Source organism: Megalops cyprinoides, chromosome 17 (genome assembly GCF_013368585.1).
Source record: "Megalops cyprinoides isolate fMegCyp1 chromosome 17, fMegCyp1.pri, whole genome shotgun sequence".
NCBI classification, from domain to species: Eukaryota; Metazoa; Chordata; class Actinopteri; order Elopiformes; family Megalopidae; genus Megalops; species Megalops cyprinoides.
In genome coordinates, this window is record NC_050599.1 from 7,452,153 (window position 1) to 7,470,020 (window position 17,868).

Here is a 17,868-nt window from a genome sequence, read left to right on the forward strand (position 1 = left end):
AATCCAGTATCAAAAAGACTCAAAAAGGCTGTTCTGGATACTACAGTAAGATCTACTACAACACTTCCTTTTGGTCTATGTAAAGCAAATGGTGGTATTCTTAGATTTGCATAATTGCACATCTAGGAGGGAGAGTACACTGATGCATATCTGACAGAGAGCTCAGTCATACTGGACAAGCACATTTTACTTTTGGAAGTTTCTTTATACCAGATTAGTTTATGGAATTCCCTTCTCATTCTTTTTTTTCCCCGATATTACTAATTAGGTTTTACTATACCATATGTGCAGGAGCTTCCATATATTCATAAGTATATAATAAAGCAGATGCCTCCTTTTAAATATTGTATATTTATGGTTATGAAATGCCAGTGTGGTCACTGAATTTCAGTTAACAGTGAAAAATTACAAACCATACCAATAAAAACCCAAAGTGAAAACCATTGTATTAAATTATTTTTCAAGACAACTATACAGATGTCACCAAATGTGAGGAAACTCTTAAAACAGAAATGGTACCTTCATTTAGCATTAACAAGGTCATTTAAGTACATTTCAATGTCTGTCAGATGTGTCAATACCAATGTGCATCTGCCATTACTGTTGTGCTGTCTGCAAAATGATGGAACAGGTGGCTATGCCATCGTCAATCTCACTGAGACGCACTCAGGTCTCTCGCTTAACAAAGGCCTTGAGGATTTTTGGTCATTTTTGTCAGTGAATAGTACCTCAGCAACTCACCTCATTCTAGATCACCTGAAATATACTGTTAAATATAAATAATAATTTTAAAAATTAAATTTTATGATATTCCTCAAATGAATTCAACCTAGGACAGACAAAAATAACAGCAGAAGGTTATTCTGTCCAAAACGATATTACATAAAATGTCACTAAATATAAGAAAGTAAAAAAAAAAAAAAACACAGGTATGTCAGCACAGATAGTGGCTATGATCTAAATCAAGTAAATTGTCATATTTTGGAGTCTCACACCCCAAATCAAATAAATTGTCATTTTTGGAGTTTCATACTCCAGATCAAATAAATTGTCATTTTTGGAGTTTCATACTCCAGATCAAATGAATTCTCATTTTTGGAGCTCCATAACAAAAAAAAGTCTCTTCGTTACACTTTACAATCCTTGTGAATGTTCTGCCTGGAGATGCCTGCATCAGCTCATCTGTTATTCATGGAAGGAGAAAATCCTCAGGGCGAGGGCACAGCCCAGCGTTATGCGGAATCCCTCTTTATCTGTGAGATAACACCATGTATCTCATCTGGCCCCCGGCGCCATCCCCTTCTGTCAGGCATGAAAACTCAGGGCTGCATCTCATATTGTCCCTCGGTGGCAATGAAGAAGTCATTCAGGGTGTCCTGCAGAAAGTCAAACGTAGGCCTCTCCTCTGGCTTCTCCTGCCAGCATTTCATCATGAGATCATACAGTTCTACAGGGCAATGGTCAGGGCGTGGCATCCTGTAGTTCCTATCCAGGAGTCGTATGACCTCTGGGTTGGACATGCCTAAAAAAAATAAATAAAAAGCAAACAGAAGCACTGGTGTTAAAACAAGAACAGTGAAGCACTCATACAGGCAATAAACACGTCATAATAGACCTTGATTTTTTTCATTAAAATTTGTTCAATCCTTAATGTTAACCTTATGTTTGAGAACTGTTACATGCACAAGTCAAACAATATTACGGAAGAGCTAATTCAGATAATGCATGCATAAAAATATTCATATCACATGACACCTTGTAGAATGGTTTATGCATGAAACATTTAACGTTATCTTTTCACATGACTGTTGACAGTGTAGGTCTAATTTTAAGGTTTTCAAAGAAGAAACTGATGCCTGACAATGGAGGAATATCTCCAATACAGAGAAATCTCTGAAAACACTTGGTCAGCTGGCTTTCTTTTTAGCATCCGGTACGTTAATGCTTAAATAGTGCTATATCACACCACGCTAAAAGCCTTTGGAGAATCTGACACAGAATGACTGCACTTCATTACCTGGATACGGTGTCCGCCCATGTGTAATTATTTCCGTGAGAAGGATGCCAAACGACCACACGTCTGACTTAATGCTGAAAGTGCCAAAGTTTATTGCTTCAGGTGCAGTCCATTTGATGGGAAACTTAGCACCTGAGGTTTGAAAATATAAAAACAGAAACACGTGTGAGGATATTCACATGTATATTTACAATATATTCAACATCCAGCAGATGCTCTCACCCAGAGTGACTCCCACAAACAAATTGCATAATATTGTATGATATTAAAAATCTTATGCTATAATTTTGGCCTAGCTATCAACTAAAGAGACAATTTTAGCTAGGAATACCAACCCCAAGCTACTGTGATGCTTTCTAATTGCTTTGCTAGATGACTAAACCCACTATAATTTATTTTGAAGTATCAGCCAGCCTCCATGGCTACATTCTCTCAAAAATGTAGTGTATAGTTAACTTAAAAAACTGTTATTTAAAAGCTCTGTCAATTAACAGATGTGAAAAGTGGTCAAATAGACTGTGTGCTTGGTGTATACAAAATATGGGAAACAACGCTCTTTGAGATGCAATTTTATCATTTCCAAAACGCACAGAAAGTACATCAGAAACTTTGTCCTTAGTGACACCATATTGTTGAGCATAGGTTAAATTATGATATATATAACTTGAAATGGAAGTGATTTTCAAGATGAATTCAGTTAAAACTTTGTTCAAATCCCCAGTTTTTCAAACTTCATTGTAACAATATGAATTCCTCTATGGAGCACAAACTTATGGTCTATGGGCCATACATCTTAAGCATGGCTGTTAGATGTACAAAGAAAATAAGTACATAAAAACATCTAGTGATAGTGAAAAGTTACAAATTCTAGTTTTCGTCAACATATTTGCATGTCTGAACAACATGTGTTGTGACTGATAAGCAGATTTCAGCTTGAGTGCTCTATAAGCCTCCCCCCACTGCCTTTCAGTCTATTGTCAGAGTGCTCGAAAGTACATCTGAGTGAAATACAAAGCTGAAAGATGGTTCTTTAGTGTGTGGACTACAAAAGCATCAGGAAAAAATAGGCAGCAGCAGACTGAAAAAAAAATTAAAACTATAACATAACATACAATAAAAATATAAAGCTGGTATAGTGTAAAAACTGCTTTCACCTGTGTTCCAAACACAAACTGAACATTTCCCTGCATTCATTTCAGTACCTGCATTTATGTATTCATTTATGTTTTCATTCATTTATGTATTCAAAATGTTATACCTTCCTGGGCTGTGTATTCAGACTCAATGAGCCTGGCAAGACCAAAGTCTGCAATTTTGCAGTGCAGCGTTTCAGACACCAGAATATTGGCTGCTCGCAGGTCCCTGTGAATGTAGTTCTTTTTCTCAATGTAGGCCATGCCCTCAGCAATCTGAAGCACAAAGAGAAAGAAAAAGTATCTTTAAGCCATGCTATAAATGCAACACTGAGCCCAGAGGGTGGAGCTTATAACTAAAAATGTGCATTCATTACCTTTTTCTGCTGAGAGGTTATTTTGAATCATTGAATGATAATTATTTACCAGAAATTGGTACCGTGAAATGTGTTTTTTAGAAGTGTTTGTGGAATTAAAGTAGACAGAGACTCTGTAAACGCTAGACAAACTCGTGAAAAGTTACTCAAGTTGTAGTCTATACTATATTCTTTTCTACATGTATTTTTAAGCAGGTTCTTGCATGAAAAACACAGTTCTCTGTCACAAAGACCATCCGTATAGCCCGCTGGGGGCATTTGGGAGGGGACTGTGATGTCGCAAGATCTGTGAAGTGGTTTATACAGGATGTGCACTTTCTCAGGAAGTAGAATGTACGTTGTCTCGGGGGCAGGGCAAGTGGAAAAAGCGCATCACTTCCTGTCCGGATGTTAATAAGTGACAGGGAGTGAGGTCTAAAGACCTGAAGGCCAGAATCCAACCACAGACTGTATCGCAGCGCTCACACTTTCTAAATTTAGAATCGTGAAAAGAAGCCACTTAGGGCAGATAATCTTAGTGGCGTCCTTCTGCTGTACTGGACCTACAGAGAAATTTTTTAGCTCAGCACTATGCACTTTAGCTGCAATGCACACAATGAGGAAAAAATGCACACAATGAGATCACAATGAGGAGAACACTCTCACCAAAATAAAGATCGCAAAGGCTATTATGCAACTATGTCAATTTACATTCCAAAGTATTGAGCTGGAAGTATAAATGCTATGTGTAAATTGATATGTACTGTGGCAAATAGTGTAAATAAGCTGCGTAATGTAACGGTGAAAAGAAATAAATTTACACACTGTATGTAATGTTACAGCAGTTGTGTGCAAATGCTATGTGTGATGGAATAGTGACAGCATATATATACTCAGTGTGCAATGTAATAGAGGCAGAGAGCATAACCGCCATGTGTTATGTAATAATGTCATATGTATAAACGCTCTGCGCAACAGATGAAACACATATAATGGGAGATACAGCTAAAATTGAGCTTGAAATGAAAATGATCAAACATATCATCACAATCAGTTGGTCTTAGAATAGCACTTTCTTTTGAATTGTTTTGATCAGGGTTTGAAAAAGGTCAAGTTTGCAGAAGTCTAGAGGGAAAACATTTCGCTGACCTGTGCCGACATGTCTATCAGTTTAGGAGCCTTCAATGCTTTTCCATCTTCTGTTTTCAGGAAGTCCAACAGACTTCCTGGAGATGAAAAGAAGAACACCCACACAAAGGAGCAGAGGTTTAAAGCATCACGCATCACTGATATGGCTGTAGCATTTAGTTTATATCAAATGTAAACTGAAAGTCCAAGGCCTACTTCCTTGATGTGCGACCACCTTGATACCTTATAGTTTCTGCATGAGTATCTGCATTTCAGATGAAGCACAACTGCCAAGCTGTGAATGTATCAGTTGTTCTTTTTTTTTTTTTTGCAAATGTCCTCACACAGCGTCATTTAGAGCAAACAACGACAACAGCAATAAACAAACATCACTTATGGCCGTCCCCTGAAGAACCACCACTAGCCTAATTTAAGCCTTGTTTTCCTCTAAAGTGTCTAAAATGTCTCACAGTTACGACTCGTCTTCGTTTAGCTTGGCCGGAGGAGCGCTCTCACCGTTGGCCATGAACTCGGTGACGATGAGGATGGGCTCCTTGGTGACGACGGCGTACAGACGCACCAGCCGGCTATGCTGCAGCCGTTTCATTAGGTTGGCCTCCTGCAGGAAGGCCTCAGGCTCCATGCTCCCCTCCTTCAGTGTCTTGATGGCCACTTTTTGGTTGTTCTTGTAGTACCCTTTGCCAAAAACGCACACATTTCCGTCAAAGTTAACCAGCGGCAGCCTGACGACTGCTATTTGTTGTTGTCACTTTGACTGCAAGAGACACTGGGACCAGAGTCAAATTCCTTCCGTGTGTAGAAGCATGCTTGGCCAATACAGTGTGATTCTGATTCTGAGGCAGAGCTCAGTGAATGTCTTTGGCAATCAAGCCATCAGGGCCCATTCATCTGGTGTATGCCTTGAATTTCTGTTTATTCCTTCCACACAAAGAGGCTGTTTTCACTGGGCTTTAAAAATACATGCAGTACATTTGGCTATAGTCGATTGTGTTTTATACACCACCCCTGCTGTTGCCATGAGCCTTTCTCTCATCTGTGCAGTTACTCAGCTTGATGCAAATTTCTGTTGATTTTTACCTTATCAGGAAGAGTAGGAATCAATCAGTAGCCCCACAGACGTATTCTAAAATAGTGTTGGAAAGTCTGAAACCCGTGAAAAGCATGTGGTCGGACATGCTCCACCAAACACACAGCAAGCAGATTATCCCTTGATAAATGGTTAGTACACCAAGCCCATGATACTTCCTGGGTTTTTGTTTTTCACAGAGCAATCTGAGGTGCCCTTTTATAAATCTGTCTCTGGTTTTTGGTCATCAGCACACAAAGTGGTTTGGTACTGAGCCCAGGTGTGTGTCGGCGTGGGCAGATGAGGATGCTGATGTTAGCGTTAGCGTTAGCATCAGTGTTCTCTTTCTCTCACCCATCCACACTTCTCCAAACTGCCCGGCACCCAGCTTCTTCACCATCTTCAGCGTCTCCCGCGGAATCTCCCACTCGTCCTGCGCCCACGGCCGGTCGGGGGTTATGGACTTGCAGGGGGTTGTCAGCCGTTGGCACAACCCGTCCGCTGTCTCTGTGCAGGAAGTGTCGAAAGAGTTGAACACGACCGAACCAAAATGACAATTGCAAAAGAGTGTGATCAATTGATATTGCAGATATTTTAAGAATCAGTATTATAACATCTAAATGATGCTGCTGCTGGCTTTCTGGTGATAACATAAGAAAATGGTGTGGGTGCCATGGCTTACTACTGCTGAAATCATTTGTAATTTGTGTTTATGGAAATCCTCTTATTTCAGTCATCAGAATATTGGTTTTTCTGTCCAGACGTAGGGAATTACAACAGAGATCATTTTGTTAAATTATGTCATTATTTCCATGTTATTTAATCAGCAGATTAATTAAATAAAATCACATTGTAAAGTTGTTGAGTCATTTCCATGTAAAAAACACACCGAAAAAAATCATAATGTTCCAGGGGCGGCAGAGGGCCAGAAAGGAGACCATTCTTTGATTTACACTGACCCTTAGTTGTTTGATTGTGGTTATTTAGACAGAAGGTCTCGTAACCTGCTGTTCCAGGTGTATATCAGGTGCTTATTGAAAGTTAACACCTGCAGACCAGAGCTGCCATGCCTGATCTGTACTTACAGTGGACAAGTATCTTGGAGGTTTTACAAACATCAAAGCAAACTCCAGAAAAACACTTCCAGCATTGAAAAGCACTTTGTTCAACTGTTCAAAGTAGATATCCTCTGTAAATCGGCAGATTATTTATATTGCCTGATTGACAAAGAAAACCCCATAACTGTTTGCCCCATAGTGCAGTAGCAGTGTAAAAAAGTAAGCGAGTATTTGCTTTTTGCAAAAAAAAAAAAAAGAAATAACCTGACACAACAAAGACACAATATGCTGTGTCTTTGTTTGAAAAAGCAGAACAGCCACAGCTAAAATGCAGTTATTGTAAAACATTCCTTTGAAAATCGCGAATGTGAGTACCCTGATCTGTAATCTGGTGTCTCACTGCGAGCGTGATGGAAACATTTGCACATACAGCACGCGTACACAGGAAATCAAGAATGCTGAAATAGGGGACTGGCTGGTGTGTTGTATTGTTTAGGTTGTGGTGAGCATCAAAGTTGCCCTCTTAAAGTGTAACTTTGCAAAACTTGACTCAGAACCAAATGAAATGCGTTCATCAGAAAAACCCATGCCCCCTTCAAGAAAAAAAAACACTTACTGGAGTAATACTTCACTAGCTCTAGCAGCGAAGGGAAGGTTGTAGATGGCGAGATGTAGTAGCCGCCACTGTCCAGGGCTCGGATTTTGTAGTGTTTGACAACATCTTCTTGTTCTGGCACAGAGTCCCTGATGGACAATGAGAACGCTCCTGGAACAAAGTCATGATTCTGTTAGGGCAGGTGTTTTCAAAGACTGATATAAGTGCGCCTTCCTTGAAAAACTAAGTCTACAATGCCTGCAGCACCTCCTCGGTCTAACGGTCTAACAGTTAGTGTCGTGTTAGTGATGGTCCTTTTGTAATCTACAGTTGTGTGCCCCATTCTGTCGGTAAGGCTACTCTCAGCTTTGTGAAAATTCTTGTATTCTAGTTACATGTCATGCCTCAGGCTTGGATACACAGTACACAATTGCTAATGCTAGGCTTATTTATTGGTGATTAGCATATGACCTTTGCTTTCATTTACTGAGGGCCATTAGATCAAGTGAAAAGACAAATTATGAAATGAATGTTGTTTTTGAGAAAGGTTTAATTTAAAATGACAATGAATTTGATAATGTAGTCCTACACATTGTACCCTGAGGGTTTTAAATCACAATTGAAATTATTTTAACGGTAGCTGTGTGCATACGCCGCTTTACAGTACAGACCTCTCGTGGTCTCGCTCTCTCGGATGAGAAATGATCCGCCTTTGTTGCCCGGAGCTAGCAGCAGGCGCTCTGTGTCTCTGCGGCTTATGTTCTTGAAGAGCCACCTGCATTAATGATGATCATAGTGGAGTTAAGATGAGAACCACAGTGCAGTAAAGATAACAGAGAGCGAGCACAGTGACGATGACGGGGCACAGTGCTGTGAATACGGAGAATTAAGGTCAATTAGGCTGCATAATAAAGACATGAAACGATGGTCACACCACTCACATTTCATAGAGGATTGCATAGAAAACTATAGGCAACCAAAAGAATGAAGTACAAAAGCCAATTTCTACATGCTTCACTTTGATAATCTGTCTCAATATGTACAGCACCCTCCATATTTATTCATACCCCTGAACATATACAGTAGAAAAAAATACATATATATACTTTAATCGTATAGTATTGCACAGAGCAATTACTTATTTTGGTGTAAAAAGATGAGGCATGTTGCAAAAAAAATACATTTTTGCCAAAAATAAATGCTCTAGGCTAGTCATCTTAACCTCCAGGCCTTCAGATTTGTGATTCGGGCTCAAGAAAGGAATTCACAAACCAGTACCAAATGATCTTAGGGACTTAGAGATATGCTGCCTGAAGGGATGGCCAACAATTCCTTCTCAGAACCTCGTAAAACACAGCAACAAGTGTCTTGTCGATGCAATCCATATCACAGTAGAGGAGAATTTACAAACTTTACTAACTACAGGGGTGTGAATAAATGCTACTCCCATGCCTTCTGGAACAAAATACATTATTTGTGAACGATATGATTTTCCTGTGCATTGCTATCCAGATTAAAGCATAACATTGATTGACATATGATTAAGCACAAAACCAGGGGTATGGTTAAATACAGAGGGTCCCACGCATATGACACTATGGATTACTTTGTTGTAGGCTCCTTACTTCTGTGCATCCATTGTGTCCACTCTGGCCACATATGTGGAAGGAATGTATCCCTCCTCCCCTGTGTCCAATGACTTGGCGTACCACCAGTCTCCATCCCTAAAAAGAAAAATGTTTATTCGCAACTCGCTCTGTGTCTTCCACAATAAATAATGCTCACCATATCTTAGAACCACAGCCTTTAACTCTTGTATGTCTTAGCGTTATGTGTTTGAGTATAAAGTGTCCACTATTCTATGTCTACGCTTATGAATACAGTATAGCGTACAGCTGAGTGATGTCTCTGTTGGCTTCATAAGTAAATCATGTTGCCTATACAGCTTTGTACAGTACACCTTCAAGTGAAATAAAGGCTACTGACTAATACTGAGTAATATATCAAATAGTCTAAACACACTGCACCCACAAAATGTAGGACACAGCACACAACTACACAGAATGCCATAAGGTGCAGTACCACTTTGTGTGTCTTTGTACTAAAGTTACACTTACTCTTCTAAGACCTTCAGCTTGTCTCCCTTTTTAAATCCCAGGTCGTCATTATTCACTGGTAGGAAGTCATGCTGAGCTATGACAACGTCTTTATCTGAAACCAACCAAAATGATGAAAACATGCACCATTTTTTCCTTTGTTGCACATACATTACATGTTGTGCACGAAGAAATTCAAAAATAAAAATGATAAATTTACAATGTACATCTATTTTATGTAACAATGAGAATTTCATTCCAGTTGATTAGGTAAGTGAGTAAGACATTTTGGAACATTGTTATTTATTATTATAGTTTTGTAATTAATATCATTGCCACTTAAGTGTTAAGGAAAGTAACAAAGTTAAGGAAATACATCAATATCTTCCATCAATATCTTAAAGCATATGTGTTGGCAAAGCTGTAAAAATATCATTCACAGGCATTTATGAATTATATGATTGGTCAAAAAGGTCCAGTGAGAGACTGGTTAATACTGACATATGAAACAAGCACCCAGGAAATGTAAGTGATCTGAAGTCAGTAATATATTGAATAATTTATTGTGTTCAGCTTTGTCTTGGTGTGACACTGGAGTTGCTATCTCAATCACAACTGAGCTGAGTCCAGTTACAGCTATGCATAATGTTCTAATGACATTCAGAAAAGAAAAAAAAAAGGATCCAATTCCCAGAGACAGCCAATGACAACATGAACGTAGATAATATGATGCAAATACTTGATGTGTGACTTTCCAATTCCTACTTCTTGTTTCTTTTTTTTACTGCTTATACAAATTTTTAAAGGAAGTGGTTTTTCACGAGCATTACCAAGTTGTGGAGCATCTATTCTTGACTCAGTGGGTATCTGTGGAAAGTGAGAGAGATGCAATAGATGTTATTTGTTTTAACCCGCATTACTAATCAAAGAAAAAAAATGACTTCTTGAACTACAGGTACACTGACAAAGCTACACCCCAATATAATGACACTCTCATTTACTCCCACTAAGCAAGCCAACAGCCCTTAAACAGTCTTTACTGGTTTATCTTGATATTTCCTGATCTGAGGATGAACGTACTTCCTGAAGGACTTCAGAACTTGTCTGATGCAAGCAAAACTTACGGGAAGTGATCCTCGAGGGATGCTATTCAGCTTGAAGTTGTCACCACCTAAGGGGAGACCCGAATCTCTGCTATGTTTCTGACCACTGCAGGCACAACCCATTCTGGGTTCCAACAAGGGAACATGAGGAGAACAAGCAATAGACACAAAATCACACCTTCTGAACAACCATTTCAAAAGCATCCTGCCACATTGCTGTGAATATTTTGACCTTTGAATTAACCTGCAAGTGTTACTTTTCTACTGTCTTATACAACATTACAATGTAGATATTCACTAAAATGTATGCCAATAACAAACATAAGATGTTTTTCACTGGCTGAAATGTCATTTACAATTAAGTACACTGTGTTTATTGAGAACTGAGCCCAACAGTAATATGGATTTGATCAAAATTTCACCAGCAAATCATTCAAATCAAGACAAAAACTTTTGTCGACGGTGAGCTGTGCAGTGTGTGAAACCAAATGTCATTTACAGTATATGTAAATGTATATAGACAGATGTATTTGACAACATATTTGAAGTAGCTGAATGTGTGAATCAGTAATGGAAAGATAACTCTCTAATCTGTGACTAATCTATGGCAGTGTCAACATATGTATGTAGTGTGTCAAGTACTTATCAGCAATAATTTCCCTTGACCCTGCATATGTCTGCATGAGCTGTGAGTCTATTTACTGCTAGAGATTTTTTGCAGTGACTGCTTGGGTTTCATCAATCCAGCTGGCTAGTCACATAGCTGACTTCTCTTCATTTTCCCAATATTACAGAGATTTACTGATTTTATAGTGTGCACGCTTCCAGACCTAGCAGGCACAGTGAATGGCATGTGCCTTCCCAATGATTTAAAGAAAAACCTGATCCCCCCTCCCAAACAAAACAAGCTCAGGGTGTCAACAATTGCTTCATATGAAAAGCAATGGGAACTGTGGAGGAAGAAGGACACCGCGATAATAAAGACGTAAGCACTAAGGCAAAAGCATAAGTGGAGGATGAGGAAGTGATTGAGGTGAGAAGTCCATCCACACAGACTAATCTACCATGACACAGCAGAAGAAAATAGCAAGCTCGGCCATCCGCGAAGTAAAAATCATGGTCTTATCCTGGGGCTAGGACACAGACTAGGATCCCTGGGTTTCAAACTTATGCAGTTTTGTAGCCTCAACTTTAGCGATTCCGCAGTAGCCCGTGTATGGCGTGTCAGGTATCTTTGCAGCGTACTTGCTTGCGATTGTCAAAAATGATAATGTGTGTCAAAGATATAAGTGATCTTTGCGTGTGTATGTGTGCTTGCATGCATGTCTGTATGTGTGTGTGTGTTTGTGTATATCCTTACCTGAGTTCTCTTTCTTTATACAGGTGCTGCTATGTCACTCTACACTGCTCTCCTCATAGGTTTGACTAAAATCATTCATTCCCTGCCCTGAAGAAAATACAGAAAAAAACCCTCAGATTTTACCATGGTTACCAGAAAACAATGAAAGGCTATTGGGCTTTGAAAATGTACGCAAACATTCTTCAGATAGACTCAGGAAAAAAAAAAGATATCCATTATGATCTGATCTTTCTTCGAAAATCATAGCTAACATTGCATGTGAAATGCATTTGAACATTACTTCTGAATGCTGAAGTATCCTAACTTCTGTGGCATCATTTTTGCAAGTTTGAATTAATAGTCAGGTAATCTAGGACTCCCTGTTTGAGAGGTAATTGGCCATGGTATTCAACCTCAAGTTATGCAAAAGGTTTAATATGTACATGATGAGCATTGCAAATCTTTACAATTTGCTAATCTTCAACAAATTAATTTAATTTTGCAGTTGTTACCAGTATAAATATTTAAGAGTCTGAACATAATTGTGTTCTACATTGTAATTATGAACCCATTCCAGCCCATGGTAATGGAGCAGTCTTCTGTATTTCTAAAAAAAAAAGGTTTGAAATTCACCTTTCACTTTTAAAGCAGGAATCCCTTTATTGCAGTGAGAAATGTTTTATGAAGATAGAGCTGAAATGTAGAAATATATCTTAATAAACAGATTTCTAATACTACTCAGTGAGCCTGAAACAGTGCTGTATAATATGATACAGAATATAAAGATACAGAAGCAGAAGTGATCATTCAGATATCAACATAAATACTGCAACTTTCCTTTCAGGCAACCCACACACATATACGATGAGAGGAATGTATGAACACGCCATTTTATTAGCAACTCAAGATGTTGCTCATACGGAAGTAGCATTCAAGGCGGAAGGCGTCATGGTCCTGTGCAGTAACGATTTCAATCGATGGATGTTTTCCTAAGCTTTGGGAATATGACTGAGATATGACTGTCAGCCTTGCCACACATTGTAGACACCTTTCATTAGGTGATTATATGCATCTAATTCAGCATCGTAATCTACAGCAGCATTCAGTCTAGTGATTTTACAGAGGCATACTGTAACGTCAATCGCTGACTCATGTAGACCAATCAAAAGATTTCGCATACCATAGCAAAATAGTATTACTGGTTTAAATTAGTGTCACATGATAGAGCCACCCTTTTTGGCATTCATGAAGCCATCAACCTGATAATTCAGGCTCATGGGACATCATTTCAGGTATGGGCAGTGAGGAAAAGTCTCACTGCCCACATATTATAAGGTTCAAATGAAGATGGCACTCCATTCACTGTAATATGACCAAAATCTTAGAATAGTTCAAATTTCCACAAATCAAGCATAGTGTGACAGATTAGCCAGCACAAAAGGAACTCTGAAGAGGAGGACAGGAAGTGACCTCAGTTGATCAATAAACACCATCACCAGCTCCATGGTCTGTGTGAAGCCACTGGTATGTAACATTACCAAAGGACACTCTAAACTGTAGCCAAGATAACAGATCCTCTGTACTGTAAAACTGAAATATCTGTTCTGCCATGAACCTAAAGTTCCATCACCAGGTCCCCAGAGATTCAAACATTTAAACAGTGGCCTGAAGTCCACAGCCTGGCCAGGAAGGAATGTAGAGCATGCTTTCTACCAACTGATAAGTGCTATCCATTTCCCTAGCACTGTATACAGATTCTGCAAATGTGTTAGGTTAACACATGTACAATGCCTACCTGCAGTTCTATTTCAAATAACACTGGCAGCTCCCCTGGGTAAGCATCCAAATATTGCTGGCATATATCCCTCAGTTACACACTCTGAAAACAACCATCTGCAATGTTTATTCCTCCATAAGTAAATATATACCCATAATCTACCAGAGACTTTCATGTAATGGCTCAAATCCACATACAGCAATGCTGTCCCCAACACTGCACAGCATAAATTGCCTTCTAAAATGCTTTAATATTGCACCCCTGTGCTTTCTGTAGGTGTCCCACAGGCAGCTAGCAAAAGAGGCAAGGTTGTATCTAATAATGCATTTAACAATGCAGTAAGCTGTTACCTTGGATAGGAGAGGACTTCCACGATGCTGTGAACCAGATAAAAGCCAGTAAAAGTAGGGCAGCACAAGACACCACAGACTGCAGTATAATTCTGCCTGACCACACCGGGTAAAAACTGAAAAGGTGGCACAGCAGGGTTAGAGTCTAACATTCCCTCACATGCAGGTAATGAATTTCTGCTCTTCCTTTGACGTCCAGCCTTTTTTCAATGTGTGGTAGGGGCTTACTGCAAAAAAAATAACTCGGACCGCTTTTTTAAACGCTATTGTATTTCATTCAGTATTTTCACTTGGGATGCTGTGTTTTTCCACTGATCACTGGATGTTACTGTCTGCTGTTCATCTCTGCCGGTTCAGGGGTGGAGAGCACATCATCGCTGTTTACAGTGTGCTTGGCACAAGTCTAAATAGCAATGGATGCAATTTAATGATTTTGATTTTTTGATGATTTTCTGTGTGAGACTTGGCATACATAACTAAAGACCCATAATATGAGGCATGGTCACTAGTTGGCCCACATAGTATACAGACCATGATGGAAGACCTCTAGGTTACGAGGTACCTGATGTTCCAACACACACGACAAATACACAGTCTGTGCTGCCCTTGATGTTCCCAGACACAAGACAATTACACAGACGTCAGGCCTGGTATTTCTTTTGTTGTGTCCAGCAACCTTTGACCCCAAAGGTCTGTTCACATTGAGATGCTGTTGATTTGATATGGCTGATCATCAAGGAGACTGGGCCTCTGAACTGATACAGCCTGACTGCACAAGGTAAACTCAGAGTCAACGGGGTTGACATTTCTCTCCATTTGAAGCGGTGAAATCTCTTTGAACCAGGAGAGTGTTGAACATTCTCGCTGATTCAGAGTCTTGGGTCTGAAGTAAATAGTGCTCAGACCAAAAAAGTTTCCACGGCGGTTTCCCATGATGCTAAATGACAAGCTCAAAGCCCCATAAACATAGTCTACAAACCATGATGTCATATTGCTAAAACTGACCCAAAAAATGTGACAAAGCGGGCATTACCATATGACTCGAACAGCATTCAAGCAGAAGGTCTGCAGTCTTCATTAAACGTCTCTTAAGTCCTCATCATAAAATATGACTCGGCATCTTACAGAGACTCTCTGTACCACATCTGTGACTCCTCACCTCACCGAGACTCTGCCTCACTGAATTTTCCACCAAAGCTTAGACAAGCATAATCACTATGATAGCCTAATTACTGCTTTCTCAGTAAAGGCTAGTATTCGCAGTGGAATTTTATCACACCAGACAAATTCACTTAATTATTTCTTAAATTTGGTCTTATTTTCTTATTCTTATTTTGCACAGAGGACAGTTTTAGCCACATCTAGCTGGCTAAAGGTTGGCCATTAAAAGGTTGTTGAATTTGTTTGGATGAAGTTACCCCCTGCAAGTCTGGCAATGCAACATAACTGGAGTGATCATGCGGCTACCATATTCAGTTATTTTCATGATTATGTTTTAATCAATATGGTTGGCAGAGAGCAAACACTTTTTGCTATGTTTGCTCTTTGTAAATATATAGTAAATGCTAGTTAAAATCCAGAATTTGAAAATACTACCTCCTGTGTACAGGAAGCATACACACACATCATTTTCCAAAGTGCTGGTCAGAAAGCATTTTATTTTAGAGGTGCAGGCAGGACAGTGGTTTGATACAAGATAAACCATTGTGAGCACCACAGAAATCCTCCATTGATTGAAACATTGTCATGTATGCACCTAAAAAATCAACTGCTTTGGGGAGCGGAAAGGCATTTTAATGGCAGACATCTAATACTTTCATCTGCTACTTCGGCAATTACTGTAATTTTGTTTTGCTTAATTTAAATTTTAAGATATGAAATCAGGAACTCTCAGGAACAATCTACTTCAAGTGTGAAGAAACCACTGAGAGAATGTTTCAGTCTTCACAGTACTGTAAGTCTAGCAACTGATAGCCTTGTGTTGTCACATCTTTTACAAAGAGCAGCAAAGTGTTGCTTCTGAAAATCGTATTGCCTTCCCAATTATAAGGTCCAGCTGAGAATACAGTTGTTTAAGGTTTTCTAATAGGCTACAAATACACAGTGTGGTATATACTTGGTAAATAGTTTTTTGCTTATCATTCCATTCAACTACATCAATGCATTCCAAAAGCAGTCACTGTCAATATCTCTCAAAATGGATCAATTATTGATATAATATTGTTTAATATTTATTAATTACTTAGACAGCAACCAAAAGACACATGCTATTTGCACCAGTAATGTATAGCTATGGTTTCATTAATTGTAGTAGTTTGCTTGTAATCAAATAAAATCTGCAATGTGCTACAGCAATGAAAACCTGCACTGTGTTTTACATGTTCTTAACAAACGGAAAACCACGCAATATATTAGACTTACTTTATTCTTGTCTTTGACTTGTGACGTGCGAATAAGAAGTAGTCCAGTGTAAACAGTCTACATTTTCTTTTCACAAAACTTCCGTTGGGTTTGTAGTTCTATACTCTCACTCACTCTCTCTCTCTCTCTCTCTCTCTCTCTCACACACACACGCATGCATGCATGATTCTACTTTACTTTCCTCACATTGGTCAGACTGGTGCCAAGGAGAGCACATTAGAGTAATAAATAGATGAATGCACCAGTGTTTTTTTTTTTGTTTTTGTTTAGTCTGACGATCTCCTCACTTCCTCTCACCTTAAAGCTAACAGAAATACACAGCTGTGTAGTATAGACTCAGTATAGACAGTATAGACTCACCTGCCAACAACTGATACAAAGTGTAAGTTTTAGTCTTCTTGAATTTTCTGAATGACGGCCCTTAAATGAGGTTCAGTAGATCATTCAGGACTCTCTCTTGGGGAACTTCTGTGTATGACTTGCACAGCAGCGGTATGAAGGTGTCCCTGAGTGAAAGAAGGAGCAGGAAGCCTGTAACGATGCATACTACTAAAGTAGAACATGTTTGCTGTGTACACCACATCGGGTAGTATCACTAGTGCATCACATAGATAATACATAGCATGAATGTTAGAGCACTTTCCCCTGTGATGCCGTTAACAGCGTGCGTATCCTCTGACGCATGTAACATGAATAGCAGGTGTAAATAATATAAAATAAACAGCCTGGCCCTATGGGATTTAGAAGGAGGTTTAACGTGGGTAGCAGGACTTTTCTGGCACGGCGAGCAGGGTAAACCCAGCAAAATAAGATGCTCCATTTTCGAGGGTGGGGTTGAAAATGTGCATCATTTCATTGGGACCTATTTTCAGTGCAGCACAGTGGGAGCGCTCTGTGAAACTGCTTGACTCATTATGTATATCTGCTGAAGGGTGGGTTTGCGGTGCAGTGGCTTAAGGCTCATGGCATGGCACGGTCAAAAATGAGCACCGTTGCAAAAGGGAACGGTTATCATTCATTAAGAGAAAACGGTTTTGCAGTTCTCTTCCCAACACAGAGACAATTGACAAGGCAGAGGGGACACACAGTTGGGGCCGTAATAAGATTGCACGATGTCAGAGAGCAGGGTTCCTCTCTCACCTTAACTGAACATCTGAGCCAGGATGTTACCGGCCCACGCAGAGACACTTCCTGTTCTGGCCAGGGCGGTTTTCAAAGTCTATCACAGATCTTTCAAAACCCCATATGCAATCTAGGCTAAACCCATTATGCTATTATATTACGATTTGGAAGAAATCCACTAAAAGACCATTCTCAGTTCAAACTCTGCAGTGCTGGGGGAGGGGGGGTAAGCTTTGATTAATGTAGAACTAATGCACAATTTTCTCAATGTGAAGATAGATATCAC

At 39.4% G+C, this 17,868-nt stretch overlaps 1 protein-coding gene across 1 annotated transcript; it reads right to left on the reverse strand.

Moving 5' to 3' along the window:
* Positions 1–956: 956 nt before the first annotated feature.
* On the reverse strand, positions 957–16,521 carry blk (BLK proto-oncogene, Src family tyrosine kinase). Its single transcript, XM_036549368.1, has 14 exons — positions 16,461–16,521; positions 11,934–12,020; positions 10,595–10,697; positions 10,301–10,337; positions 9,492–9,585; positions 9,000–9,098; positions 8,046–8,149; positions 7,396–7,545; positions 6,076–6,228; positions 5,151–5,330; positions 4,656–4,732; positions 3,276–3,426; positions 2,018–2,149; positions 957–1,522 (listed from the first exon to the last, which is right to left on the reverse strand). Exons 3-14 carry the CDS (start codon positions 10,694–10,696, stop codon positions 1,320–1,322), a joined length of 1,482 nt encoding a protein of 493 aa, XP_036405261.1. The 5' UTR covers position 10,697; positions 11,934–12,020; positions 16,461–16,521; the 3' UTR covers positions 957–1,319.
* Between the last annotated feature and the right edge of the window lie 1,347 nt (positions 16,522–17,868).

Coding starts and splice junctions, on each gene's coding strand:
- blk (XM_036549368.1), bottom strand. CDS start 10,696: ATGGGTTGTGCCTGCAGTGGTCAGAAACATAGCAGAGATTCGGGTCTC. Junction 9,586..10,300: donor AATAGATGCTCCACAACTTG/GTAATGCTCGTG, acceptor GGTTGGTTTCAG/ATAAAGACGTTGTCATAGCT. Junction 9,099..9,491: donor AAGCTGAAGGTCTTAGAAGA/GTAAGTGTAACT, acceptor TTTTCTTTTTAG/GGATGGAGACTGGTGGTACG.